Here is a 27,146-nt window from a genome sequence, read left to right as displayed (position 1 = left end):
TCGGTGGAGCTGCCCACAGCCTGGCACCCGCCTCTCCTTGCCGCGACGTCTCTGACTTCACAATGCGCGGGTCTTTCTTATTCGCTCAGACTTTTGCAGAGACAGATTGATAGATGGATCTGCCTGTCTGTCTGTCTATCTACCTGTGGAAGTGGGTTGCTGGCCATCCGCTGGCATGGCTCCTCAGGACCTCGGATTCTCTGGTTGGTGAGGGAGGGTGCTCACAGTTCCTCTCAGTGACTGTGAGTCACTGCCCAGCCCGTGCCTCCCCCAGCGGCTCGACGTCCTCCACAGGCCCACATCCTCTGCGGGAGAACCCTGTTGACGTCAAGTAGCTTGAAATCGTTGAGTGCGCTCCTTTCCCTGTAGTCGATGCCGTTAAATCAGATCTAGCATTCCAACACTTTCTTGAAATAAGAAGGAACCCCTCAGTGCTGCAGAAGACCTTCAAACCTCAAGCCTCCCTCAGGGAGAAGAGCCAGGCTGCTTCTTTGCCCCCTGCGTCAGCTTGGCAGACCGGGACCGGGGTGCCCAGCCTCCTGTGCCTCTGCGTGCTTCCTCTGAGACGGCTCCGTTGGGCGTCTCTGGAACTTGGTGCGCTGCAGAGGACTGGGTGTCTCTGGCACAGGTGCCAGGAGGGTCCTCTGTCCACCAGGAGAGTCCTGCTGGTGCCCCCCGCCTCGCCTGGCCCTGGGTTCAGCTTGGCCGCCCTGCTTCCTTCACGTAGCAGACACGTGAACACCACACGGCCTTCTAACACGCTGTCCCCCAGGACTGGGACCAGCCCCGGGTCTGGCGCACGCTGGGCAGGTGCTCTACCGCGGAGCTACACCCGCAGCCTTCTAACTTTATGTGACCCAAGGTCTTGGTAAGGTGCCCAGGCTGGCCTGGAAATTCTGATCCTCCTCCCTCAGCCTCCTCAGTGACTGGGACTATAGGAGTGTGCCACCTCCGCGCCTGGCCCAATGTTTCTTTGTGTGTCCTAAGACGATTCTAGGGTATGCTCAGGAGAGTCGAACCCAACCTGACTGACCAGAATGGGGCATTGGCAGGTGGCAAACAACAGACAGAGCCCTGTACAGGAGCCCCGACGCTTGTCCCCCCAGGCCAGCTCTCGGCAGCCACAGGGGGCTCGGTGGAGAGCAGTGATGGGCTCTGACCAGGCTTAAAACTCGCAGGTGAACATCTGGGACGGTGTGAGAGCACGGGCTGCTTCCCCTCTTCTTGATGCCGTCATAAGGGAGAAGAGTGAAGCACTGTTCAGAGTCCTTGCCGTGTTCTGCACCGCGGTGTCTTGGGATCCCCGGCTTCTCCATCTGTGCACGGGGCCTGCTTTCTCAGGCCACGTGCCTCAAGTGCAGGGGGGAGGGGTGGTCAGGCTGAGCCGCTGCCTTTGCGGCCGCTCGGCCGCCAGCCCTGGAGCTGTGCCCACCCTGGCCCCTTGGATATGCCACACACACACTCGTGGCAACAGCTTTTCTCGCCAGCAGGGACAACAGGAGCCGGCCGGCCCTGGAGGGACTGAGCACCCCAGAAACCACTGGGAAGTGGCGCTTGCTGAACCAGGGGCAGCTACACAGCCGGGCATCAGCCAAGGAGGGGCCGGCCGTGGACACCTCCCTGCCTCACCTCTGGGAGCCTGCGGGGAGTGTTTCCCCTTCCCGAGGCCCGACAAGGACGCCTTCCAGGGAGGCGTCCCCACGAGCTCACAGGGCATCAGGGGGGCGTCAGAGGCTCTCTGTTCCCACGAGGCCCTGGCGCCATGGACTGGGAGCCTTGCTCTGCACCTGTAGGCCTTGGTCCTGGACTGGCCACCCTGGAGGCCAGCAGCAAGCAGACCCTTTGTTCCTCACAGACCTGCCTGTCCACTGAGATAAGCTTCCGTGGACAGGAACCTGCACACTCTGTCCGGGCCCAGCCCTTCCCCGTCTCGACACGAAGGCTTCTGTCCTAGGGCCCCCAGGCCCCCCAGCCAGGCTGGGTGCTCCTTGGGCCGGGGCCCAGCTCACTGAGAAACAAGGCACCTCTCCTTCCCTGTGCTCACCTCAATACCAGCAGAAGGGGGTGCCTGAGCCCCGCGGCTCCCCCGCGGCTCCCCCACGGCCCCGAGTCCTGCGCTTGGCCCCGAGAAGCAGGAGGAGGATGCTCTAGTTTGGGCACTCGGGCGCACACTGTCAGCCTCCCACGTCTGCCCAGTGCCCAGGCCCGGGCAGTGACTTTACCTGACAGCCGAGCATGGCAGCGTCCATGTGGTGACCCTGGACGTGCGTGAGCGGCAGGCCTGGCTGACTCAAGTGCAGGCTGCAGGACCCCTCCCTTCCCCGCCCGCCTGGACATCACTCAGGGCCCATCTCAGGGGTCCCTCCATCCCAGGTAGGCTTGGTTGCGCTTGGTCAGGGCCGAGCCCTGGGGGACAGGGCTTTCTAAGGGCACATGTCACTTGAGAGTGAATTCGGCTGATGTCCAGCGACTGCCAACTCTCTGTGGGGCACTGGTTTCCAAAGCAGGTCTGGGCACAGGCATGCCCCTGGCCATTGTCCAGGCCAGTGTCCAAGGCCAGAGTCTCTACTGCCCTCTGGCCTGTGTTGGCACTGGTGGCCATACCCTGGTCCTGTAGCTTGTTCCTATGACTTTTCTGTGACACTGAGCTGACAGTCATGCCCTTGTCACCTGAGCCATTGAGGGACCCTAGCAAGGACTCGAAGGCAGAGGAGGGTCTCTACTCCCCCCCCCCAGGGATTGTCCTTTGCTGTGTCCCTCAGGACCTGCTGCCCTAGCTTTGCTCCCCTGAAGCCTGCTGTCCTGGGACAGAGAGAGCCCCCCTGCAAGGACCCCGCCCACTCGGCCGCGCACGCACGGCACTTCACGCGTGGGTGGCCCTGGGCGGGGGACTGCGACCGCCTTACCTTGTACATGTTGCACAGCCCAGGCTGGCTGCGGGCATAAGAGGGCAGAGGGCTCCTGCTCTGCTTTAGCCAGGGTACCTGCCGAGGACACAGAGTGGACGGCGTGAGTCCTGCGTGGGCACCGCTCGCAGAGCCCCACAGTCCTCCAGCAAATCTCCTCTAGGACGGGCCTGGCAGGACCCCAGGTGGGGCAGAGAGGGCAGGGAAGGCAGGACTAAAGGGCGAGTGGTCAGCAGAGAGGGCACGTGGGGGAAGAGATGGTGGATCCAGGAGAGGTGACCGGGAGGACGGCAGGGCAGGGCCAGGGAAAAGGAGCAAGAGGAAGGATTTAGGGAGAAGTCCCTTTTTCCAGAGTCTGTTTTATGGCCCTACTCCAAACTCTGTGGCCAAACGGCCTCTCGTTATGACAGGTGCAGCTGCGAGGCTTCTCGGGGCACCAGGAAGGGAAGCGCTTTCCACCGGGGGCACAGGGCCAGGGCTCTTGCAGGCCCTGATGGACAAATCCCACACTCGGTTTTGTTATGGAGCCTTATTCATCTTCCCGTGCAGCAATATCTCAGCTTCTGCATTGGATTTGCAAGTAGGGGCTGTTCCTGCTCCAAGGGTACCTGCTGTCACCCTGTGGCCTCTCAAGTCATCTGCAGAGCCCCAGGAACTGTCTGCAGAGCAGCTCTGCACCCTGAACCCTGCGGGGCAGCCCTGGTCCTGCTCCCCCAGGACACCAGCACTCTCCTCATTCCATCCGTCACAGGAGACTCTGCCCCTTCATGAAGTTCAGGTGACGTGCTTGAAAGAATAATATTATAGGACCAAGTTAAAGGTAGGAAGTGTCTATTTTTTGACTATCTACAACAAAATGGAAAAAGAGAGAGAAATAGAGAGAGGGACTGACTGGGAGTGGTCAAGCCATGAAGTCAGTGTGACAGGCTTCGGGAGACTCAGTGCGCTGTGACAGATGAAGTGGATCCCTGGTAAGCTGGTTAGTAGTTACATGGGATGACACCCTGTGACCCAGGGCTTCGCCATGCAGAGGCAAACCTGTGGTGACCGTGTCTCATGGACGGTTCTCCCACCTGCATGTGAGGAGGGACTGTCTCCACACCAGCAAAACTCATCAGTGACTTTAACCCACGATGCAGGGGCCTAGAGTGAGGGATCTGAGTGCATTTTAGAGCATGCCCACTCACCAGGCCTGTGGCAGTTATTGTCTTGCTGTGACTCGAGAGACCCCATAAGGAGTGACCCCTCAACTGGAGAGGTGCAGGTTAGTCCCTGCTCTCAAGGTGGTCAGCTCATGTCCTTCTCTGTGAAGAAGACTGCCACTGTGGGGCTCTTCCACCTAGCTCTGGTGTTGAGCCCCTCTCCCGTCACACCCAGACTTCTGGGGGGCCCTGGCTGTCCATGCACAGGGAAGGCAGATGGCTGGGCTGGAGGCTACGTGCAGCTCTGAGAAAGGACACCCCAGGGACAGCTTATAGGAATGCAACCTGTAACCCTGGCCTTGTCAGCAAACTGACCTCCTGGCAGGACACAGAGGGACAGCAAGCCTCTTTCCAGCTCTCTGCACCTGTGCGGAGTGGGGTGCAGTCTGACCAGAAGACAGTACCTGCAGTAGACTGACTGACTGGGGGACAAGAGATTCCGTAGCCCGAGACGCACACCGGGGCTGAAGCAGGCCGGCAAGCCTGCCTTGGGAGAAAGTGCGGTGGACCATGTTTAGGGGCTGCCGCCGAAGGCTTCACGTTCTGAGTTGTCTTTTCCCTCCCCTCTTACTATTTTGTATGAAGGAGGATATTTCAGAACACTTAAAATTCTGGTGGTAGACATAACAGGAAATCTTGAATCTGACAGACTTCTCCAGGTCTTAAATACTAAGTCGGTTCTTGGCGATCTCCTCGGAGCCACGCTTGTCCCTGTGAGGACTCACCTCCTCAGCTGTCCAGCCGAGCTCCCACTGACCGTCAGAGCTTCCTGTTACTCAGTGGCTCTCACTTCACCAAAAGAAGAAGCAGTGATGGAGAAATGTAGGCCGTGGAGTGGGACGATTAGAGGAGGGGAGGGCTAGGGCGAGGGCCATGGTGGGACTGTCACACAGATGAATGGCAGGCCACATCAGAATTAACAGTGTCTCTGCTTTCGTTTCTAACTTATCAGCCCTCTAGGTTTCCCCGTACGCACGAGGCACCACACTGGAGAAGAGGCAGCCACCTCTGACTTCAGGTTCTCTAGGCTCCCTGTCACCTGGAACATGTCCCCGGGTGCACAACATGGCCACTGTGGGCCTACTTAGTGCCCAGGCAGGAGGGCGCATTGAGAGACAGTGGAGCAGTGGAACAGGAACTCTTGACAAGGAAGACGACCCCACAGGCCCCAGAGAGAGAAGACGGCCTCCCTGGGTCAAAGCACAGGAGCCAGACGCTGTGGCCTTCGGGTACAGAGGCCACGGGAGCCCACTGCTCCGACTTACCTGCACGTTGTGTCACAGGCCATGGGAATGCCAGAGGCAAAGCGCAATTAGTTGGGTAGGGACACCAAAAGAGACACTTAAAAAGTCCGTTTGCAATTCATGCACCGTCATTGGTGTGTTAAACTGTTTAATATCATAAAAATGCAGAAATATACATAAAGCAGAAGTTCATAACAAAATTAAAAAAAATCAAGTCATAATACAACCACAGGGAAGCAATGGTCATTAAATACACAGATGCAGCATACAAAGGTATCACTTACACAGAGGGCGCGGCAGAATCACTGCCAAGACAGGTCCACCAGGTCCCCACCATCCCCCATCTAGAGAGCAGTGAGTGACTGTGGCCAGGAGACAGAAGGGCACAGGTGCAGCTGGTGACTGAGCTGGAGACACCTGTGATCAGTGACTTCAAGAGGAACTGCTGTCCAGAATCTCGGACAGTGCTGGTTTGGGTGTAGGAACGGACACACCAGCATGTCCAGACTTGCTCCAGAGGCTCTCCGGCCAGAACACGGCCTCAGTGAGCGCTCAGAGGGCTCCAGCTTGGGGTGTCACCTGCTCCCTGGACAAAGCCGCCGCAAGCTGGTATGAGGGAGTGTGGTCCACTCCCCGTCCACACAGCCCTTCCGTCCCCACTCGCAGGCGGCTGGCACACACCATCGGGGGTGCCATGCAGGGACCTGTGTCCTTCATGTCACCTTAACTATGAGGCTCTGGTAAGACTACAGGCATGTCTGTGAAATCAAGGTGTGGAGATAACAGTGAGCTCACCGTAACGGGGCCACTAGAACTGAAATGCTGTGAATCAGGGACAAAGATGCTGGTTCTCTAAGACTCATCAGTAGCACTGAATGACAGCGGTTATCCTGCATTGTCACAGTTAGAGGCCTAGGAGCAATCTGGATGCTAAATAATGAAATGCTGAGACTAGGAGGTTATAAGCGGAGCTTTTAATGTAAGACAAATAGAGGAGACCGGGAAGGCCATCAGTACCGAGGCTTTAAAACCCTTCAAGTGAGATGCTGGAGAAAGGGCTCGCTCTGTTCTGTCGTTCTTGTGTGAGAATTATGTGGGAGTTGACCACGTGTCCAGCTTAGCTGCTCTGTGAAACTGGGCCTCCCCTAGGTGAGAAGCAAGAGTGCCCAGAGCTGGTGTTGCTGGGCACTGGCTCTTACGCCCATAGCTCAGGGGTCGGTGCTGGCCCAGGTGAGAGGTGAAGGGACAGGGCAGGTACGGTCCAGTCTTTTTCCTGAAGGCCCACCATTCTCCATGAGGCCCCAGATTCCAGGGGGGCTAGGGAGCCTGCCCCTTAAAGGGAACAACACGTCCCCCTTTCTTTCCTCCCAACAAAGGAGAATGTCCTTTGTAAATGCACTTTCATTACGGCTCTCAAAGAATACGCCTCTTCAGGGATTTTCTAAAGCGCTTTTCTGAATGTCAGCTCTGGCTGCACAAAGACTGGGTGTTGTGAGTGCATTCCGGGGCCTGGGGGTGGCAGCTGCCTTGTGGCACCACGGGGCCCACGTGACTCAGGGGAAGGAGGACAGGAGGCTCTGGGGATAGGCGCCCTTCACGTGGTACTCAGGGCTGCACCTAGAGTCCTGCTGGATTCGACTGTGAAAAACCTACTCTAAACAGGTGGCAGGAGGCAGTTTCCCACGGCACGTGCGTGACCCAGGTGGTGGTCTCCGCACCCCAGGTACACAGGATGCTTATTTTAGGAATGGAAATGGAGAAACGAGCTCCCTTCAGGAAAGACAGTAAGCAGGCCCTGAGTCTCTTCTCTGCGAGTTTCCTAAGTCTAGTTAGTCAAAGACCTTCCTAGCATATGGGAGCAGAGCCCTCCTGATTTATAAATGGGGCAAAATAAGAATAGAAACTAAAGGAATTTAAAAAATCACTCCATAGCAGCCCACACCAATGAATACCCCAGACTTCTGGGGCGATAGTGGGTTGTTGCTGGGTAGAGGCTGTGTAAAGTTTGCATCTCCACGATTTGTTAACAAAGAGCCCACAATAAAATAGCTGAGCTGGACAGGCATTGCTGACCCCGACTGCTTGTGTCCCAGCGTTCCCTGAGGATGCACCTCTGGCCTGTGTTTGGAACAAGCAGTTTATGATCACACATGAAAATACCAATGGATTTTTTGGGGTATTCAAAGAAAAGGATATTAATTTAAAATTTTTATTTATTCAAAATAGTAGTGAAATAATTGATATCTCAATTTTTTTTTTAAAAAATAATTATTTAAAAATTGCTTTTAATTCTAAAAATCCTTATTTTCCCCCAGGGTCCTTGATAATCAAGAGACATTATTTGCAAAGACCTTGGCTGCTTCTGAGCCTAGAACTTTTTCTTTGAAATACTGAAAAGCACAGAGATTTAAAACAATGAAGGGTATAATTATGCAAGAAGAAAGAAAAACATCTTTGGAAATGTAGCTCTACTTTGATAGATACACATGCTTTCAAGGTTTTGTTTGAAATTAAAGCCATTTCCACTGAAATAAAGCTTATTTTAGAACATATGCTGGCCAGCTATTTAATCCTTTGTGCACAGATTGAACGCATTCTCCCTGCTGCTCCAGCTGAACAGAATAGTTGACGTTTTCAACTGGACTGCTTATATGTGGCTGCCTCAAATAACAGCTGGACTTCCCTAGGCAGCCAGGACCCCCAACAGCTGGGGTGTCTGCAGAGCTGTGCTTGAAAGAGCACCCATATTAAAATAAGGGAGATGACTGAGATTGCCCCAGGGTGAGGGGGCACTGACAAGAAAATGTCTACAAACACGGACAGTGAAGGACGCCAACAGAAGGCTAACCTATCAACACTTAAGACACAGCAAGAGTTATCTGTAAGCAAGTCACGGCAAGTGTCAGAACCAGACAGCTCAGAGCAGATGACAGGGTATGGCTCCCGGAAGGCCAGTGTGCTTGGATGTGCACAGAGACGGTGCCACTGGCATCTGTGCTGATCCTTGACAACTCACTTTGACGTCTGTCACCCTAAGAAATGTGGCTGAAGACTAAGCTCTAACACTCCAGGGTTCCCAACTGCCTGGGGTGCTTGGAGGGCACCTCCCATGATGGGACCTCTGTGCCACACTTTGTTCACAAGCCTCTTGCATCCCCAAAGGCTTCAGGACAAGCACGACACACAAGCAGAAAAATCTTACAGCTGCCGTGAGAATACCCAATAGCAGGGGGCTTTTCTGTAACACCTCTCTGGCCCCCCAGTCACCCAACTCTCCCCAGCTGTGACATGACACCCATTTGCAATCTGAATGCCTCTTGAGGTCCACTCTTAGTGGAACCTCAACCACAGGCCAGTCCAGGCAACCCGCTTCAGAGCCAGCTGGGAACCAAACCACAGGGAGGGATTTTCCTTGTGAGATGTTTTAAACCCTAGAGCATTTGCTTTTAAATAATGAAACTCCCAAGGTTTGAGATTCAAATCAATGAAATCACAAAATAATAGACTGTTGATTCATAGACAATCGTTTGTCACTCCACCCCATTCCAATCAACAATCCAAACAAAAGAGAAAGTTTGCTCACAGCAAATTGAAATGCAGGAGTTTGTTCAAAAGGCCTCAATCACATCATTGTTGAAAGCAAGGAAGCGGCAGCACTAACTCCAGGAAAAATAAACATGACCCAAGAGAAACTTAAAGTGCAGCCCAGAGGCCAACCAGCCAAGCTCCAAGCACAGGGCACAGAGACCAAGAACACGGCCCTCTGCAAGGCCCTGTCCCGGGCACCCGAGTCCCACAGGCAGAAGGTCCTTGCACTGCTGACCCAGCCCAGAGCACAGTCCCTTGTAAGTAGGGCTATTGGGGGAGTCACATGAGAGCAGCCCAGGGGGCCCCCGAGGTCGCTCCCGGGCCCCCCGAGCTCTTTCAGCCCAGACAAGCACCTTGGATACTCAGGGTGGTCAGCGCCTCCTCCTCTGGCCCAGGTCACCTGCTGACTTTCCCTTTCCTTTCTCCAGTTAAACTACAGCTCCTCTACTCCGCAGAGCTCACCTTGCCCCGTTTGGGCGCACCCCTGTCACCACCAAAGAAGCGCCCGATGGAGTCAAGGATGCCCGTGTCTCTGTGCTTCGGGAGGAAGCCATGCCTGGCATGGTCCATGGTACTTGCTGTGGCCAGGTACTTGGATCCGTGTCTCTGAGAGGGTCTCTTCTGTGACGCCATCACATCCAGGCTCTCGGAAGCTGCTGCAGTGTCTTCTTGGATGGTCTGGAGCTCGTCGGACTCCGAGGGCCTGTCTTTGAAGGTGTTGTCCTCCCTCCCCGGGGCATCTCGGGAAAAGAGGCGGATCAAGTGGGGGCGGTTTCCTCGGTCAGCTGGGTGGGCATCCTGCCAGGCATTCTTTGGGTCCACTGTGCGCTTGGAGTCTGTCACCGCCGTGTCCTCAGACGAGGGCCCATTGTCCTGGCTCGCATCTGCCTCTCCTGCAAACAACAGTGAGATATGAATACGGGCCTGTGCTAAGCCAAGCCTGGGACAAAGCCGCTTTCTTCCAGGGGTCTTGAACTAGCTGTCTCCTATAAAACCCAGAGCATGTGCACTGCCCATGAAGCCACATGGCAGCCACAGACTGCCTCTGGCAGAGACCGGCCTGCACCGAGCACCTTGGGCAGCTCTGGTTTTGCAGGAGGCCCTGGGGTTACCTGGTGGCTCATGGTTTGGCATCTGGATAAGACACACCAGTGCTTCCTAGTGAGGTGTCTGAGCAGGCACAGCAGTCATGTCAGAACTGCCCCCAGCACTGTGCACAGCACCTGGAGAGCCCAGGAGTGCAGGCACCCGACGGGACGTTTGTTGTCTCCGAGACCACGGTGCAGAAGCTCAGCATGCTGGGAGCTTCTGTTTGACAAAAGGTGTTTTTAATGTTCTTGGTAAAAATGGAACTTCCCACGTCTTTTTGCCATTCATGCCTTTAAGAAACGGGGCATTTAGAATTTTTCCATTCCTAGATTCCACAGGAGCCTCTAGCATTAGAGAACTGCTGATTCAGGACATTTTGATTGGCTTCTCTTCTGCAAGCAGCAACAATTAGAACGTTCAATGTGGGAATGGGCTATTTCATGATGTATGCTACCATCTCATAGCTTTCAACAAAAAATAGCCATTTCTCTCAAGAATGGAATGAATCTTTTTTGCTCTCAAGTTATTGTAAATTAGTAAACCATTTTGTTAATCCCCCCAACTTACTACTTACCTGGACTAAATGTGAATTCACCTACACTTTCCTATAATACCATCTATTCCTTGTATTCATCCACTGATGTTACTCAACTCATCATTCATTCACTCACCCACCTATTCATCCTCCCATCCAACCTCGCATCCATCCATCCAACATCCAAATACTCACTCACCTGTTCATTCATTTATTCATCCATCCACCCATCTACTACTGATAGTTCCCAACTCATCGACTCACTCATTCATCCTCCATTCACTTATCCACCTGTCCATCTATCCATCCACCCACCATTTATTGAGCACCTAAAAACTGTAATGCATTGCTCTAGATGATTCAGTTACAGTGACAAATACGATGTGGTCCTGGTCCTCATGAAGTTTATCTTTCTTTCTTTCTTTCTTTATTTCTTTTTAGTTGTAGATGGACACAATACCTTTATTTTGTTTTACTTATCTTTATTTGGTGCTGAGGATTGAAACCACATGTGAGGCAAGCGCTCTACTGCTGAGCCCCAGCCCCAACTCTGAAGTTTACATTTTGGTGGGGGAATCAGATGAAAATATATGTTCCCAATTGGATGGTGTCCCCTACAATGACTCATCCATGTCCTAACTCTCCTACCCACGAGTGTGACTTTATTTGGAAATAGTCGTTGCCGATCTGACTCGATAAAGATGAGGTCATACTGTAACTGATGACTGGTGTCCCTTTGAGAGGGCAACTTGAGCAGAGACATTGATGCACAGGAGAGAAAGGTGGACTGAGTTGCCAGCCACAGCCATGGACGCCAAGGAACTCCGGCACCGCCCGAAGGCACCACTGCCCCTGAGCCTGCAGACACCTTGGCGGGGGACTCCCGGCCTCTACCCTTGGAGAGAATGAATTCCTGTTGCTGTACACCCGGGCTTCCTGCCGCCTCATCTGCAGAATCTCCACAGAGCAAGCCACGGCTTCACAGCAGTAGAGCTGCTGGTCTCCCAGCTGCTGACCTCAGGGGACTGTGTAAGAAAAATGGCACTCGGGGCCACCGGGACTGACTCCAGGGCACTAGCCACTCCTGCAAGGGCTCTGGGACTAACCACCATGTCCTGCCTGTCTATTGCCTGAGCAGGGACCCATTCTCCTTCTCTGCTCAGGTCTCATTTGGGGCAGGAAGAAGACAGGCCATCAGCTCTGGGGACAGTAGCCCGCGAGGGCTGGGAGTTTGTTTGCTATGTACATGGTGGGAGTCTGTATAACTGTGACACATACTCCCTCTGAAAACCAACGTGTGTATGATACATCTGTACCAAAGGAAGGGACTTCACACTCTTTCCTCAGTCACATGGGTTGAGAAACTGCCCCATGATACTGGCCATATAGTTGATAAAGCTGATCAATGCCACAGATACAGGACCTGTTTCTCAAGCAGAGTCACTCCCATCATCAATGATCACTGTTTGCCAGTGACAGAGTCTAAGGCCAAGGAGGAACCTGGGATCCCTGTGGTCTTATCCAAGACCCTAAGATAGTATGTAGAGCTGTCCGGAGTGTCCACGCTGGCCACGCCAGACGCCTTTGACAGAGGCCCCCAAGTCAGGAGGAGTGTGGGAAGACAGGGCAGGTGGGTGCAGCTCTCCTTCAGGAAAACTGGCTGAATTCAACTACACGAGAACATAGTTCTAAATGCACCATTGCACTGTGATGTTTGAGGAAGCAACATAAAGAACACTGGGGTTGGTGCAAAGCTGGGGCCTCTGCAGGGGCGCTGTGCTGATTTATGGGTTGCAGGAGCAGCAGAAGTAACTAAAGAGCCTGCTCTTGTAGCTGAGCTTCATCCTCCGTGGCTGATATAAATTAATGCAAATGTGAAAGGAAAACAACAGCTATATTGTGCACAATTAAATGCATTAACCAAACACAAGAGCATCTGAATACTAATGTTTTCACAACAGTTGGGCTTTGTGTCCCTGAACACAGTTATTTGTGAGGCACAGAGAAGCATTTATTTCCCAAAGTAGTTTCTCCCAGCGGTAAGAAGTGTGATGTGAAGTCTAAATCTGTGGACGTGCGACGGTTTTGGTGGGACAAGTAGCGCTGAAATGCCTCCGTTTACACATTGAGGCTCCCGAAGACTATTGTGTAGATGTTATTTATGGAACAGAGCATTTATTACCAAAACCAGTGGAACACGCAGACCTGATTTTACCTGAAGAGGTGCTCCTATCTCCTGTAGGATGGACCAAATCCTACAATCACAGGAAAACTTCTTTAAAGAAGAACACACCTCAGTCCTCCAGCCAGAAGGACCCCAGCTGCGGGGAGCGTCCTGGCCTTCAGCAGGGCCACAGGAGAGGCTGAGCCCATGGGGACCTAGGCCAGGTCTCAGCGCTTCTCGACAGACCACACCTTCGTCCTTCCTGCCTTCCGCCGCCTGGGCTGGGCTTCTGCCGCAGCAGGGTGGCGGCTCCCTGCCCTCAGGTTCCCTTCAGCCATCAACAGCTGGGAGGGTCCCCTGGGGCTTTGCAGGGGAAGGCCGCAGCAGCGGTGCCTGGCCTGGCCCCCTGGCTCGGCTCCCTCGCCCACCCAGGACAGGCTCCTCCTGTTCTTCCCTGGTTCTCTAACCAGTGCCAGCATGGGCCACGCCAGCCAAAGCCCATGATGGCCTGTGTCCTGGCCCTGTGCTGGCCCATCCTGGGCAGCCTGACCACACCCCTCTGGACATGCCTTGTCTTGTGGTCAGTGCTGCAGTGATTGCTGATTCCTTGGAGTGGCTCCCGGTTTGCTCACCTATTCTCCCTGGTTCGGTGACCACCTCTCTGGGGACAGGAGCCATGCAATGTCCAGCTGTGACTATCCAGCACAGTGCTGGGACCTCGATGGACGCTCACAGGTAATTACTGTTGGTAGTGGAAGATGCTGGTGCTTCCTGGAGCCTTCTCCAAAGGAAGTAAAAGGGGCCAAAGTCCTCTTCCAGAAGAGCCTGGAGATCGGCTGCTGGCAGTTAATTTGTGGTTTTATTTATGTTCATTTTTAAGTGAGAATTTCTCCTAAATCTCGAGTCTCTATACCTGTAGTCTAAAATGCCCTGGTTTAACAATGCACTTCAGCTGTGTGATTCTTTATGTCCACGCAGAGCCTTTGTGATACTCTAGACAAGACGATTCAGTAAAGCTCTGCAGCGTCAGCAAAGGAACCAGCCACGCCCCTTCTCAAACCGCACACCTGAATGCAGCATCTGAACTCCTCGCTCGTTTGAAAAATGATCTGTGGCGTGGCACAGACTTCCACAAGGCCTTTGGTACACATGTGCCAAGCCGTCTGTCGAGAGCAAACCAAGCCCAAAGCAAAAGAAATGGGTGTGGCCAGGACCAGGGGTCTGTAGAGGATGTCAGATGAGGCTGACCTCCATCCTCTGGTGGCCTGCGGTGTCCTTAGGCGAGTCTGAGCCAGGAGAGCCTGTGTTGATGCATGGGAAGGTGTAGCTGCATTCTAATCTCTTAAAGTCCCTCTCAGAAACAGCACACTACTGTCTGGCTTGACGTTTTCATCCAGTGTCGCCTGTAGCTGCTGCTGTCCACAGAAAGTGAGAGAAATCCTCGTGGGGTGTCTTCCCTGCCTTTCCAGCGACCTGTGAAGCAGGCGGCTCTGTTGGCCCTTTCATCCACCTTTGGAAACCGAGACCTGACAAAGCCACGCAGGGCTATGCTACTCCAGTCCTCTCCACGTCTGGAGACTGTGGGCCACTGCCCACTGTGGTCGCCTCACACCTGGCCCTTCTGCACCCTGAGCTGGCCTGAACCGGAGCAAGGCTTTGCACCTCAGGGTAAAAGTAGCTGCAGACAAGTGACAGCCACACCTTCCAGATGACAGCTACATGAGGGTGGCCAGGAGGCGAAGGCAGTCACCAGTCCTGACAGGAGAGCTCATCCAGTGTCCCCTGTAGCTGGCCAACAGCAAAAAGCCTGTGTGCACTCCGCGGCCTGTGCACACAGACACCTGCTTGCCGGCCTCCCTGCCCCTCTGGTTACAGTTTACAGTGCTGTCCTTGGCAGAATCCACAAGTGACGTTCAACCCAGCACCACTCAGGAACCCCACACATTCTATCCCGGCAGTCTGTCCATCCGACATTTCCCTGGAGTCATCTGGAAACACACCACAATAACTCCGGTGCTTGTTTAGAAAACGGCCACTCAGCCCTCAGCTTGCTATGACCAGAAAACGACATAAATGAAACACTCATACAGGACAATCTCCAGTGAAGTTGTGGTGACAATGAATTCCGTCCTGTATTCAAATACTTTTTTTGTAACCTAGAGCGTATTTCTTATTCTCTATTCAGTCGTCTCCATGGAAATCGCAGCCCATGAGTGGCTTTCATCAAAGCCAAGTGGGCGTGTGTGGGCGTGAGTGTGTGTGTGTGTGCATGAGTGTGTGTGTGCATGAGTGTGTGTGTGTGCATGAGTGTGTGTGTGTGTGTGTGTGTGTGTATGGAGAGAGAGAGAGAGAGAGACAGGACACAAGCGAGCGCAATAGGAGGGGTATGGGAAGCAGTCTCTCAGGATAAGGCTGAGGGATGGATTTAGCTTCATGAAGGTCACACTAGGGGTCACTTCTGACCTGCCTGCCAGAAGATGCATCCGCCACACAGCCTTCCGGGGGCCACCAAGCTGGAGGTGGCCAAATCAGACCTGCAGTGACTCTGGGCAGGCTGGGGCTGGGGAAAGCCTGAGGAAGCCTCAGGTCTTGCTTGGAGGGGACATCCGGCTGGAACTCCCTGCCCTCTGGAACATTCCAAGCCCCAGAGACCACAGGGACACTTCTGGGACTAGCACTTCTCATTTTTCTGCAGGTCACTAAAGAAATCCCTCAGTGGGCCTCTTGGGAACCACTTTCCACACAGATTGTCTCCCACGTGACACCCTCAGATATTTTGACAGAAATGAAATCAGTTTGGAGGGATAGTGTAAGAACAGACGCCTGGCTTTCTCCCCGGCTTTCCATCTGTTTTGGTGGCGCGTCTAAGTTTGCAGTCTTGAGTACATTTGGGTGTTTCGAGTTCCCGTAGAATCACCACGCACACAGCACATGATTGCGCGGACACACACACAGTCACAACTACACTGACTTGATGGGTCTCCACCCAAGAATCAGGGCCCCCAGCTTCACGTCCACATGACTTCCTTTTGGGAGAGCTGACCCCCAGTGCCCGATGCCAGTCCAGCATTCCCACAAGAGGCCATCCCACGTGACCTTCCTGGTTATCTCCTTTGGGCCTTGGGTCCAGATGCCTGTCTGAGGAGATTTTGGAGTTCACTGAGTTAACACAGAAGTGACAAGACACTCGGCCTCCCAGAAGCTCAGGCAAGAGTTAGCAGGCTCGGGGGGTAGGAGGTCACACTGCCATCTGTCCCTTATTTCCCAGTTGGGCGATCTTGCCACACGGTGCCCTCCAGGGAGACCTGAGGCAGGTGGCACTGTTTGCATGGGGACTTGGTGTGGAAGGCACTCTGGAGAGCGCAGCCTCCTCTGCGGTCAGCAGGACTTGACAAGGTACTGGACACGAAGTTGCTTTCTTTGCAGATCCACACATAATGGTGGAATCCAGAGGAGCTGAGTGGCCATGTTGGGTGGGAATTCTGAATAACTCTCTCTTACATGGATTCAAAATCTTGTCATCTAGCTTACAGCCTCTTTAGAAAGTATTCCCCAAATAAATGAGCCACATATCCAAACATGCCAGAATACGCCAGTTTCCATCACTGTTCAGAGTAATCCCTGGTTGTAACTTAAAGAAGCCACATGGAGTAAATCGAGAATTTTTAATGATTTGGTGTTTTTTTTTTTTTAAGAGAGAGAGAGAGAGAGAGAGAGAGAGAGAGAGAGAGAGAGAGAGAGAGAGAGATATGAGAGAGAGAATTTTAACATTTATTTATATTTTTTAGTTCTCGGCGGACACAACATCTTTGTTGGTATGTGGTGCTGAGGATCGAACCAGGCCGCACACATGCCAGGCGAGCGCGCTACCGCTTGAGCCACATCCCCAGCCCCAATGATTTGGTGTTTTTAAGCTCAGGCTTTTAAAACGTTTCTGTTCTTCCCTATTTCTCATCAGATAGTGTGTTAAAGATTTCTGAGGCTATGGAAGCCACCCTCTGACCTATGCCACAGGGTGACCCTTATTTCAAGTCTCCCCTTATGGGGACCAGTTGTCATGGCCAAGAAAGAATCTGTACCTCCCAAGTTCAAATCCTTGAACCTAGTGCCTGAGCAGAAGAGGGGGGCTCTTAGGAGATGCAGATATAGTTTCAGGGAGCTAAAGAAAAGTTATCAATACCTCAACCATCGCAAAAGAGAGCCTATTTTTAAAAAAATCAAGAGAAAGTGAGCTAAGAAAACCAAGATGAGAATCCAGCAGGCTTCCCTGAAGTAAGGCAGTAGCCTTCTGTGGTCTTCCTGAACTTCAGCTCCCAATGTGCTTCTGTTGGCGGGAAGATGCTGCTTGGAATTTTACCTGTGACAGCTTTGCAGGAGAGCAAATGAACCCCAGAGCCTGTGAGCACACCACCTGCCCCGGGTGTTCCCGGCACGGCCAGGGCCTGCAGCCCCTCAGTGACGCTCCGGATACCAGCTCCCTTCTGTGAGCACACCACCTGCCCCGGGTGTCCCCGGCACGGCCAGGGCCTGCAGCCCCTCAGTGATGCTCCGGATACCAGCTCCCTTCTGTGAGCACACCACCTGCCCCGGGTGTCCCCGGCACGGCCAGGGCCTGCAGCCCTCAGTGACGCTCCGGATACCAGCTCCCTTCTGCAGACACGGCCTCGTACTCCCCCACTGCACGGGATTCAGAAAAATACCAAGGAAAGCTAAAGAAGAAAGAAGTGGAGATGTTCCTTCTGCTCAGAGCCATGGCCTGGGGATTCTCTTTTCAAGGGTGGTATGAACAGGTCGCCCCCCAGTTGGAGAAAATTTGTAGGTCCCTCTCCTATGAAGAAGGTGTCCTGTGTGCTGGGAGGCATTATGTGGCAGAAGAGCTTCTGGCCCCACTTTCTTGATTAGCTGTAGAAGGAAACACTCCAGTCCCAAGTGGACCACTGTCCCTGACTGTGGCGATTGTCTGGTGTGTGGCTCTGCTGGCCCAATGGGCTGAGGTGGCATGTCTAGTGCCCGGGTCATGACACCGAGTGTCTCCTGTGTTGCCTCCTGTGTGCCCTGTGATCTCACTTCAGGGCGCTGGCCTGAGGCTCTTGCCTCCTGTAAGGACACTGCTGGCCTGGGCCGCAGGGTTATGTGCCCTGGGCACCTGTGTGCCTCCAGCCGCCGGCTCCCGTGGGACGCAGCGAGCCTGCAGAGGAGCTGTGGAATTTGGGCGTGTGGGCCAGGGCTGAGAGAACCCTTCTCAACTGTGGAATACTTCTGCCGCTGGATGCCCCGCTCAGGGTCACCAGGGAGCGCCCGGGAAACAAAAGCGCCATGGTGTGGCCTGCGGACTTGCTGTGGCAGAAATTCTGCATCTATGAGAAGCATGTGGCCGCCCGCCCGGCTACCCGCAGAGACTCCTTTAAAACATTGCCACAAGCAGATCTTATCAACCCACCCATCTCACAGCAAGGCCTCCTTTGTGTGCCCCAAACTTATAGTTTTTATTTGCTCTAAATAGCTCACCCGGGGCCTCCCACTGCAGGGAAGGGGTCACAGGAGAGGCGGTCAGTGTGCCCAGGGAGCCTCGGGCAAGGGACAGAACAGGGCTCTTCAGGGCTGGGGACCGCTGTAGGCCTGCATTCCACCCAGCAGCTCTTTCCTTACTGCCCAGCGGGGGCAGAAGACCCTCTGTCCTGCGTCCCTAACATGAGTGGTGTAGAGACAGGAAATTGAAAAGGAGCCCGATGTTCACACAGGACCTGCTCCATGTGCAAGCCCAGGTGGTGCTCAAGTGACCGCAGGGACCAGGGCTGGGCCCACAGCAGCATCAGAGGCTCTGCCACAGACTGCTCTTCTCCAGGGAGGACGCCAGCTGAAGTCACTCCTAAAACCATTCAGCTCTTGGCTGATTTCACAGAGCTGGGGCTTTATAATTACAAGTTGAGCTCAAGTGAATGTGAACTCATGAGGCAAAGGCCAGGGGTCAGAAATTAGGACATCATCTTGCTTCTAACACCTGCTACGTGACCTTGAACATGTAATTCAAGCTCTTTGAGGCTTGGCTGCCTCCTGTGCACAGTGAGTAGCTGGGCCCCTGCTGTGCTGTCCCAAGGAGTGTGCCTGGGAACATGCAGTCACGCCTCGGGCTGCTGCTATTGTGATATTATAAACTCTGTCTGGAAATACCTTGTCCATAGGAATGAGAAACTGTTCATCTTCCAACCTCCCTCTGCCACCCACCCACCCACCACATCTTTTCACCCACCCATCCACTGACCATCTATTTATTCACCTACCCACCCATCCACCCACATCTATGCATGCATGCCTCCATCCACACATCCAGCCACCCACCTACCCACATCTGAGTCCATCTGTCCATCCATCCACCCACCCATCCACATACTCAGATCTATGCATACACCCATTCATCCTGCCAGCACCCATCCACCCACCCATTCACCTATTCACCGGTCCATCCACCTACCTACCCACATCTGAGTCCATGTGTCCATCTATCCACCTGTCCATCCATCCGCCTGTCCATCCATCCACCCACACCCCTACCCATATCTAAGCGTCCATCTGTCCACACATCTACCCACCCACTCATCCCACGTTCACGTGCGGTTCTGATGTAACCTCTGGGGGCCAGGCACCCCTTTTAGATTACTGAGATGGTTTTTACACATAAAAATCTTAATGCATAAAAGTACTTAACAGAATTGCGAGAGGAGATACTGGACTGCCCCTCTGAGCTTACGATTTCCCTTTCTACTGAAAAACCAGACATTAAAGTAGCCATAAGGCAGCTGCCGCCATCCAAGAGCCACCCGTGTGACGGCCACAGCAGCTCTTCGCAGAGGCTTTGCTCGGGCAAGCTGGTCAGCGGCCCCACCCGTGCTCACGTCCTCCTTCCCCTGGGCCCGCTGCGGCCCTTTGTCTCTGTCACACTGAGTGGGCAGGACCCTCCAGCCACGTTCTGTGCCCTGCGTCATTGAGGGAAGGCCATGTGGCCCCTGTCTGTGTCCTGACTGACAGGTGACACGTCGTGGAAGGGGCTAGAGAATCCTGTCCCCTCTGCCTGGGCTCTGGCTGCCCTCCTGCCCAGCCCCAGGGTCAGTGGGGACGTGCCTCCTCAGGCAACGCTCGTCCACTGGTGCCGGGCTGGAGGGCTCTGTCCTGCGGCCTTCTTTCTCCGCTTTGAGGCCTTTTCTGTGGACTCACCCCTCCAGGCCCCGCCGTCCAGCTCTGGCCCTTAGTCAAGTGAGCTCCACGGCCTGGGGCCTCTGCCCCCATGCCCTAAAGGAAGTGAGTGGCCGGTGCCAGCGCTCCTTGTGTCCTGCCTGTCCGTGATGGTCACTCACCTCCCAGGCCAGTGATCCTGGACATCTCTTGCCCCACCTTACCCCTCCTGAGCTCTGTCTCCATTTGGACCTGTCCCCCGACACGCGATGCATGGAGAGCCCACGTCTCACTCTCTGGCCTTGCCTCCTCTCGTTCCCGCGCCCTGATCCACTGCCTCTGACCTCTGCCTGCAGTCGGAGGCTGGGCTTCTGACCTGGGCGATCGCTCTCTAGAGCCGTCCACTTGCCTTCCCCGGTCCTCGTCCTTGGGGCCAAGCATCTTGCCATTTTCCCTCTGGCCTACCACCTGCCCACCTTTAACCCCAGCGCTTCTCAGGACACAGTTTCCATGGAGAGCTAGGCCATCACATCTGCCCACCAGAACAGTGTCCTACCCCCGGCTTGCCCCAGCCCCTGAGATCCTACCTCGGCCACCTCTGCAGCCACTGTCACCAGAGACGAAGGCAGGATCTGGGTCCGCAGGCACCCTCCCGCCCTGAAGACACTTCCCTCTTTTCCAGGCTGTGAGTCCACCGGCCCCAGATCCCATCCCTGTTTCCTTAAGGATTTGACGTTGGCTGCTGGGCCCTCCCCCTGAGAAAGCGAGCATCTAGGCTGCCTGTCGTGGGTGGCGGCATCTCCCCAGAGCCCGCTCACCCAGGCTGGGGGCACACAGGGCCTGGGCAGGTGGACTATTGGAAACGCCTTTATATGGACCAGCGAGAGCCCCCTCCAGTGACAGGAGTCCTTGTAGAAAGAAGGAAGCCTGGACAGAGACACACCGGGAGGACGCCCCCCGGACCCACAGAAGGTGGGCAGCCTGTCCCGGGCCTCCAGGAAGTGTGGCCTGCAGGCGCCTGGCCATCTGCACTTGCGACGCCGTAACTGAGAGATGATGTGCACCAGTTGCTTTGTCCCTCCAGCTGTGTCCACTGTCACAGTGGCCCCAGCAGCTAACAGGGGGCTCCTCTGTCTCACCCACAGTGAGCAGGGCCCACTGACGGGTGCCAGGAACATCCTGTGGCTGCTGTCTTCGTGCGCGCCCCCATTTATACACCTGTCACTGCCTCTGCCCCCACGGATGGGTGGCCCTGAGCCACCATCGCTGATGACACTAGGAGACCTCGCCAAGGCCTCTGATGGCTACCCCGCTGGCAGATGGGCGGCTTGCTTCAAGCACTCGGCTCACTCAGACCCCTCTGCTGTGACGGTGCTGGCCAGGGACGCCCCTCGTCTCCATGGCAGGTTCCAGGGACCCCAGCTTCTGCCACATCCTCTTTCCACCAAGCCCCCTAGCACTTCATGTCTGCTCAGCTTTCTGTCAGCTTTCCCCAAAATGTGTTTCCCGAAATGCTGGTGCATTGCCCATGTTCAAAGCTGCTCTTTGGAGTGAATCCTGCTCCGTGGCTGAGCTGCAGGGAAATGTTCCTGCAAGGCTTTGCTACAGGGCTGCAGGACGCAGCATCCTCCACTCTCCCTTGGCCGCACGCTTTCCCTGGAGACCTGCCAGCATGCTCAGGCTCGGCCCCGGTTCCCGTGGCTTGCTCAGATGCCAGCTCTGACACACCCTGGGCGCCTACCTGGTGCCCATCCTACGGGCATCTGCAGTGACTGACACCCGCTGAGTCCTGGAACTCTGCACTGCATTCTCTGCCACACTGCATTCTCTGTCAATCCCCACATCACTACCAGGAGCCTTAGACTCATGTCAGCCTCTCCACTACGGGAAGGTTGTGCGCACGGTAAATGCTCAGTGCATATTTCTGAATAAGTAAGACAATTCAATTTTCACTAAGTGCCATTTTTCTGTTTCTCAGTTCAAAATAGGCTTCTGTCCATGACATAACCATCATTTGTGTCTCCATAGAAACCAGCCTTTGGCTTATGTAGGCAAGTGTCCTCTCCTCAGTAGAAGGTCACATGTGTATCAACCATGAAGAGCCACCTCTTGATTTGTCCTATGAGCAAGGAGATAGCCACTGCTGGCAATGCTAACACAGCACCCTGAGCCTCTCAGATGCTGCAGGGACTGTAGGAAGAACCAGGAGCCAACAGAGCAGGGGTGAAACTGTCACCCATGCTACCCCAATGAGCACCAGAGGGCTCGAGGACCTCAGCTTGCAGACATGAGAAACGGGCCTGCTAGGACAGGTGCTTGCAGCAAAGGAGTCCCGACACTGGGCTCTGAAGTCAAATCAAGATGGAAACACCAGCTCCACGGCATTCAGGGTGCAGAGGCAAACCTGCTTTCTGATGCCACGTTGTCCGTGTTCTGCTTTTGATACCAACCCTTCGCTGTGCCTGGGAATTAGAGTCCAGATCTACCTCTCTCTTTCCAGCCCTGGGTAGTGGCTGTGCACAGATGCATGTTGTAAGCACATGTGTGGGGCCGTACGGATGGAGTCGTGCAAACATATGCTCGCACATATGCTTACCTCGTGCTTAAAGAACGTGCTATTCACCAACTGTTTAATATGACGGTGCTGCTTTGAGCTTTCATGTAATATTTTTAAACATAAGAAATTTTATAAGTGGCCAGTTTTTCTTTTGTGCTTTGTACTGAGCAGACTGGTTACGGGGACATTGGAACCATCAACAAGGTGTCAACAACTGTGTCCCTGCCCTAAATCTGGCCGTCAACTGCTAAGAATTAATCTTTTTTTTTTTTTTTTGGTTGTTATCTTCTTAGATGACCAGAAAAAGGTATTTTATCACACATGAAAAAATGTTTGATTCAACTTTGAGTGTCTGTAAGCAGAGCTTTATTGGAACAGTCACCATCTCTTGCTGGTGAGTCTGTTCCTGGCTGTTTGTGCTTCATCAGCAGAGCTGAGTGGGTGTGACAAGCTGTGGACTGCCCGGCCTGTGGGCTCTACTCTCTGCCCTGCAGGAGAAGCTGTGTGCTGCTCTGAACCATGGGAAAGCGAGGCTCGAGGCCCGGGGACAGAGCCCTCAGAAGCCAGAGCCTCGAGGCACTTGGTGAGAAGCCAGGCGGATGTTGATGACAAACTGTGCCTGACACACAGGCATTTTAAATGTGCTTTTGGTTTTAATTTCACTGGCTGAAGAGGGATCGAGAGTCTGCAAGTGAGCTTGCTCTGGTTGGCCTCCCTGCTCTTGGCTGCAACACAAGACCAGCTTCAACTGCCGCACTCCTACAAGCAGTTCCATCATTCTGAAAGTATTCAGAGAGCACTTTTATCATCTGTTACCATTAAAAAAAAAAACCTGTAAAACCAAACTGTAACCCCTGACATTCACTCTCCTTGGTGGGTGGGCTCATGATGTAAAAATAACTGATACAAAAAATAACTGACACATTTAGGAGTGGGCGGTTCAGTAAAGGAGAGCTGTCTCAGCCCTTCTTGGGGACAGTTGCAGGTCTGTGTGCTGCACTCGCTGGGTCTGGGTGCCATGGGGACAATGGTGTCAAATGTCTGCACGGCCACGGAGGGAGCTCACACAATGTCTGTCTTTCAGATTCGCTGCTCCAGCTTCGAGGTAGCGCACGCTGTGCCAGCCCCGTACCAGCTGGGGTCAGCCCCTGCCCGCTTGTAAGGATAAAAATAACTTCAAAGTTTTGCGAGTGGAGCGGTATTCAGTGAAACTGTTAAAATCCCCAGGCAACAAACCAGGATTTTCCTGATAAGGAGAAGGTGAGACCAGACAGGGGAGTGCTGAGATGCCCCTAGAAAAATGAGCTCAGGTAAAGCGCCTCCAGTCTGTGCTCCTGCGTGACTTCTGCTTGTGTGCTGACTGGAGTTGAGAATGTGAACTCACTTTTCAAAAGTTTTTGTTTTCTCTTTTGTTACACATCTTGAGATAGTTTGTTATGACCAAATAAATACAAGACCGGTTCAGCCTCACCTGTGAAGGACACCAGAGGGAAGAAGTGGAAACTGGCTCTATTTTCACCTAGTGCACATGACTGAGGGTGGTTTTTCTAAGTAACCTCTTGTGTCTGAGGCTGACCTGTTGGAAAATAAGCATTAAGCTGGCCATTACGAAAGGGACATTGTGTTGCTCGGAGGAAATCAGGGCAAGACCACGGCAAAGGGACAGAGGCTCTGCTGCAGGCCCCTCTGTCTCCTCGTAGATCAGCAGACCACGTGTCCACACACCAACTGATTGTCAATGAGCTGGTCATTTGGGTCGAGCACAGCTGCCAACCCACCTGGGCAGAGCCCGCCACCAGCCCTTGCTCCACCCTGTCCAGGAGGAGTGCTGAAGGCCGCTCTCCCTGGAGGCCGACGGCGGAGCACACCGTCTGGGGCGCTGGTACACGCGTGCCCACGTGTTTTAGCAAGGCCACTACCAGAATCAACACCCTCACCACTGCAGCTCCCATTGTTTTGTTTCTGCTAAGAAGAGGACCAAGTGACAGGGAGCTGCTCAGACACAGCCCCAGGCAGCCAGGAGGAGAACAGAGCCTGCACACCACGGTGCTTTACCCCACAGAGCAGCGTAGGGGCACAGGGCGCTGACCGACGGCCCAGCGGCCAGCGGTGAGGTGGCTGGCGGCTCTGAGGTGGCTTCCTGGTGGACGGAGGTTTGTGCTGTGTGCAGAAGGCAGGGTGGGGCACCACACAGAGGGAGGTCGCCGCCCGCAGCCCTGCTCACACTGCTGACCACAAGCGGTCTGAGCAGTGGTGACAGGACAGCCTAGAGGGACTCCAAGTCCCGGGAAGTCAGAGGTGTTGTCTACCCAGGCCCATCACCTTGGCTGTTCTGGAACATTCTCAGAGACGGAAGTCGGTGCCTCATGAGCCCGCTATCCAACTTCCCGGAGTGCCTCAGTCCGCGGCCCACTCTTCTCCCCCACTTGGGAACCTGCCGCCTGACTGCAGACGGCTGGCCCCATAACACTCACCCAGCGGCAAGGAGGGTCGGGGTCCGGCCCGGGCATGTCGGCCTGGTTTCTGGGCAGTGGCTGGAGATCAGTGGGTCACTTTCTCAAACTGCTGCTGCACAAACTGGACTCCTGGCAAACAACCCCGCTCCGGGCACCTCCAGCCTGGGCAGCTATGGGTGAGGCTGGCAGACCCACCCGCTGTGTGAGGGGTGGGGCTGGGGGAGGCAGAGCCAGGCGGGCATCCTGCCACCGTGCTCCTTAACATCTCCAGACCCCCAGCCTCCCATGTGGCCGTCCTTCCTCCTGCACGGGGAGAGGCGGCCTGGAAGACGGAGGGGAGCGGCTGGGTTGGCCGAGGGGGCTTCCACCCAGGACCAGCCACTGGGGGGCAGGAAAGGCCGTCTCTGCAGCCACAGAATGGTGCCAACTCCAAGTGTGGGAGGAGTGAATTCCACGGTCAAAGGGACTTTCACCTTTTAGGAAGGACATTTCATAAACACCCAAATGCAAGTCATAGAGAAACCAGTGTTCCCGTGAACAGCCCCTTCCCTGAACACAGCGAGAAGGAGAAAGCAGGCACTGCTGGGCATCTGCCAAGAGAACGAGCACCTGCGCCCGGGCAGGCCCCGCACCGAGGCCCACCACAGCTCGGTCCACAGCAGCAAGCGGAGTCACCTCCGGATACAGAAGTAAGGACAGAGGCTCTGCCAGGTCGGGAGAGGAAACCCCAGTCCCACAGTGCTGGGCGCAGAGTCCCTGGTCACTGCCCCTCACCGCCCCTGTGGGTGATGCCGGGGGCAAGAAATGGCTCCCTGAACATTGGCAGAACGAGGACAGGTTATTTCAAAATATAAAAAGAAACCTCACACCTGGACTCAGAGGAGGCGGCTTTCTGCACAGGTTCCATTCACCCACAGCACCTTTGGTTCTTCATGAAGATGCCAAGAAAAACAGCAAAGGACGAGTATTCAAGGCCATTTCAGTAACAACATTTCAGGTGAAATAGGTAAAACTCACCCAGCGAGGCACCGCCCTGTTGTTAGAGAAACACAGCGGCGAAGGGGAGTGTCACCGCAGGATCGGATCCTGGAACGCTACGTCTGGCCTTGCATTAACGGCCGTCAGGGAGCGCGAGTCACCCTCCACATTCGGATCTCAGTGTGCTCCCTTGCTGGCGAGTGGCTCGGCATCTCTAACTTGCCTTTTCTTCCATGATGACTCTTTTATATATTTTAACAGTCCACCCACCACTGTGGACGTGGCTCAGCTTGTTAGCTGGGGGGTAAACACTAATGCGTGGTCACTTCAGAGCTGGGGACATCTGGTCTCCAGGGAGGGCCTCAGGGTCCAGAGGCCTCAGCGACAGGAGGGTGGAGGTGGGAAGTTCTGGAGAAGGGGCCAAGCTAGGTCCTCTGCACTGACCTCTGAGGTCCCCCAGTGCGTGGGGCTCTTCCGGGCAGGGCAGAGAGATTTGGGGCAATAATCACTTGGTACATCAAATTAAAAACCCTCCGAGGAGAAAAACAAGTGGCATGAACAGGAAAGCAGCGCGTGTAGGGCGTTGGTGCTGATCTGAGGCTCCGTGGCCCTGAGCGCGAGCAGCAGGCCTCGGCTTCCTTCTCCACGCTGCTCTCCACTCACAGCAGGCTTTGGTGGAAGGGAGGCCACTGCCCAGGCTCAGGTAAGAAAGCAGGGTACGCCCAGTTCTCAGTTATGAAGTGGGGCGGAGCCCTCGTATGACCGAGATCTCCCCCTGGAAGTGAATTGGGGTGGAGGAGGGACTGGCTGGGAGACAGGCTGAGCCGCTGCACCGACGGCATGCCTCTAAGGGGGGCCTTGTTCACGATGCCACGTCCAGACTCTGAGTTCTCAAGGAGCAAGGATGGCCCCATGGCACACTGCGGCTCCTAGGCCCCAGTGACAAATTCACTGGGAGGAGGCAGAAGCAGAAGTACTAACTTTTGCTGGTGGAGAACAGAGGGAGGTGCTTTCCTATTGGAATGAGACTCAAAGGCCGGAAGAATCAAGGGAATTGTGCTGGGGAATGCGGGTCCCCGGAGGGGCCTCGGGAGCCAGGAGGTCTCTGAGCATCCTGGGCTGGGACACGCCGCCCTCCCACTGGCCGAAGCCCATCACATCTGCTCTTTGTGCCATTGTGAGGTCTGTATTCCTCTTTGTTCTGGAAATCTTCTAGCTGTCCTATTGTGTTCTGCTGACCCTAAGTGACTCTTGGTG

At 54.5% G+C, this 27,146-nt stretch overlaps 1 protein-coding gene across 5 annotated transcripts in view; it reads right to left on the bottom strand.

Moving 5' to 3' along the window:
- Window positions 1–27,146, bottom strand: part of Mbp (myelin basic protein) — a 93,922-nt gene that overhangs the window by 21,932 nt on the left and 44,844 nt on the right. For 3 of the 5 annotated variants that reach the window (XM_078029857.1, XM_078029858.1, XM_013362438.4), the window contains 2 exons: window positions 9,403–9,833; window positions 2,907–2,984 (listed from right to left, as the gene is read on the bottom strand). In XM_078029857.1, the coding sequence (XP_077885983.1) occupies window positions 2,907–2,984; window positions 9,403–9,833 (509 nt within the window). The remainder of the gene's footprint in view (window positions 1–2,906; window positions 2,985–9,402; window positions 9,834–27,146) is intronic. The other 2 variants (XM_013362437.4, XM_078029859.1) reach the window with 1 other exon arrangement.

The sequence above is a fragment of the Ictidomys tridecemlineatus genome, chromosome 13 (assembly GCF_052094955.1).
Source record: "Ictidomys tridecemlineatus isolate mIctTri1 chromosome 13, mIctTri1.hap1, whole genome shotgun sequence".
Classification (NCBI taxonomy): Eukaryota; Metazoa; Chordata; class Mammalia; order Rodentia; family Sciuridae; genus Ictidomys; species Ictidomys tridecemlineatus.
This window is presented reverse-complemented; position numbering and strand designations above follow the sequence as displayed.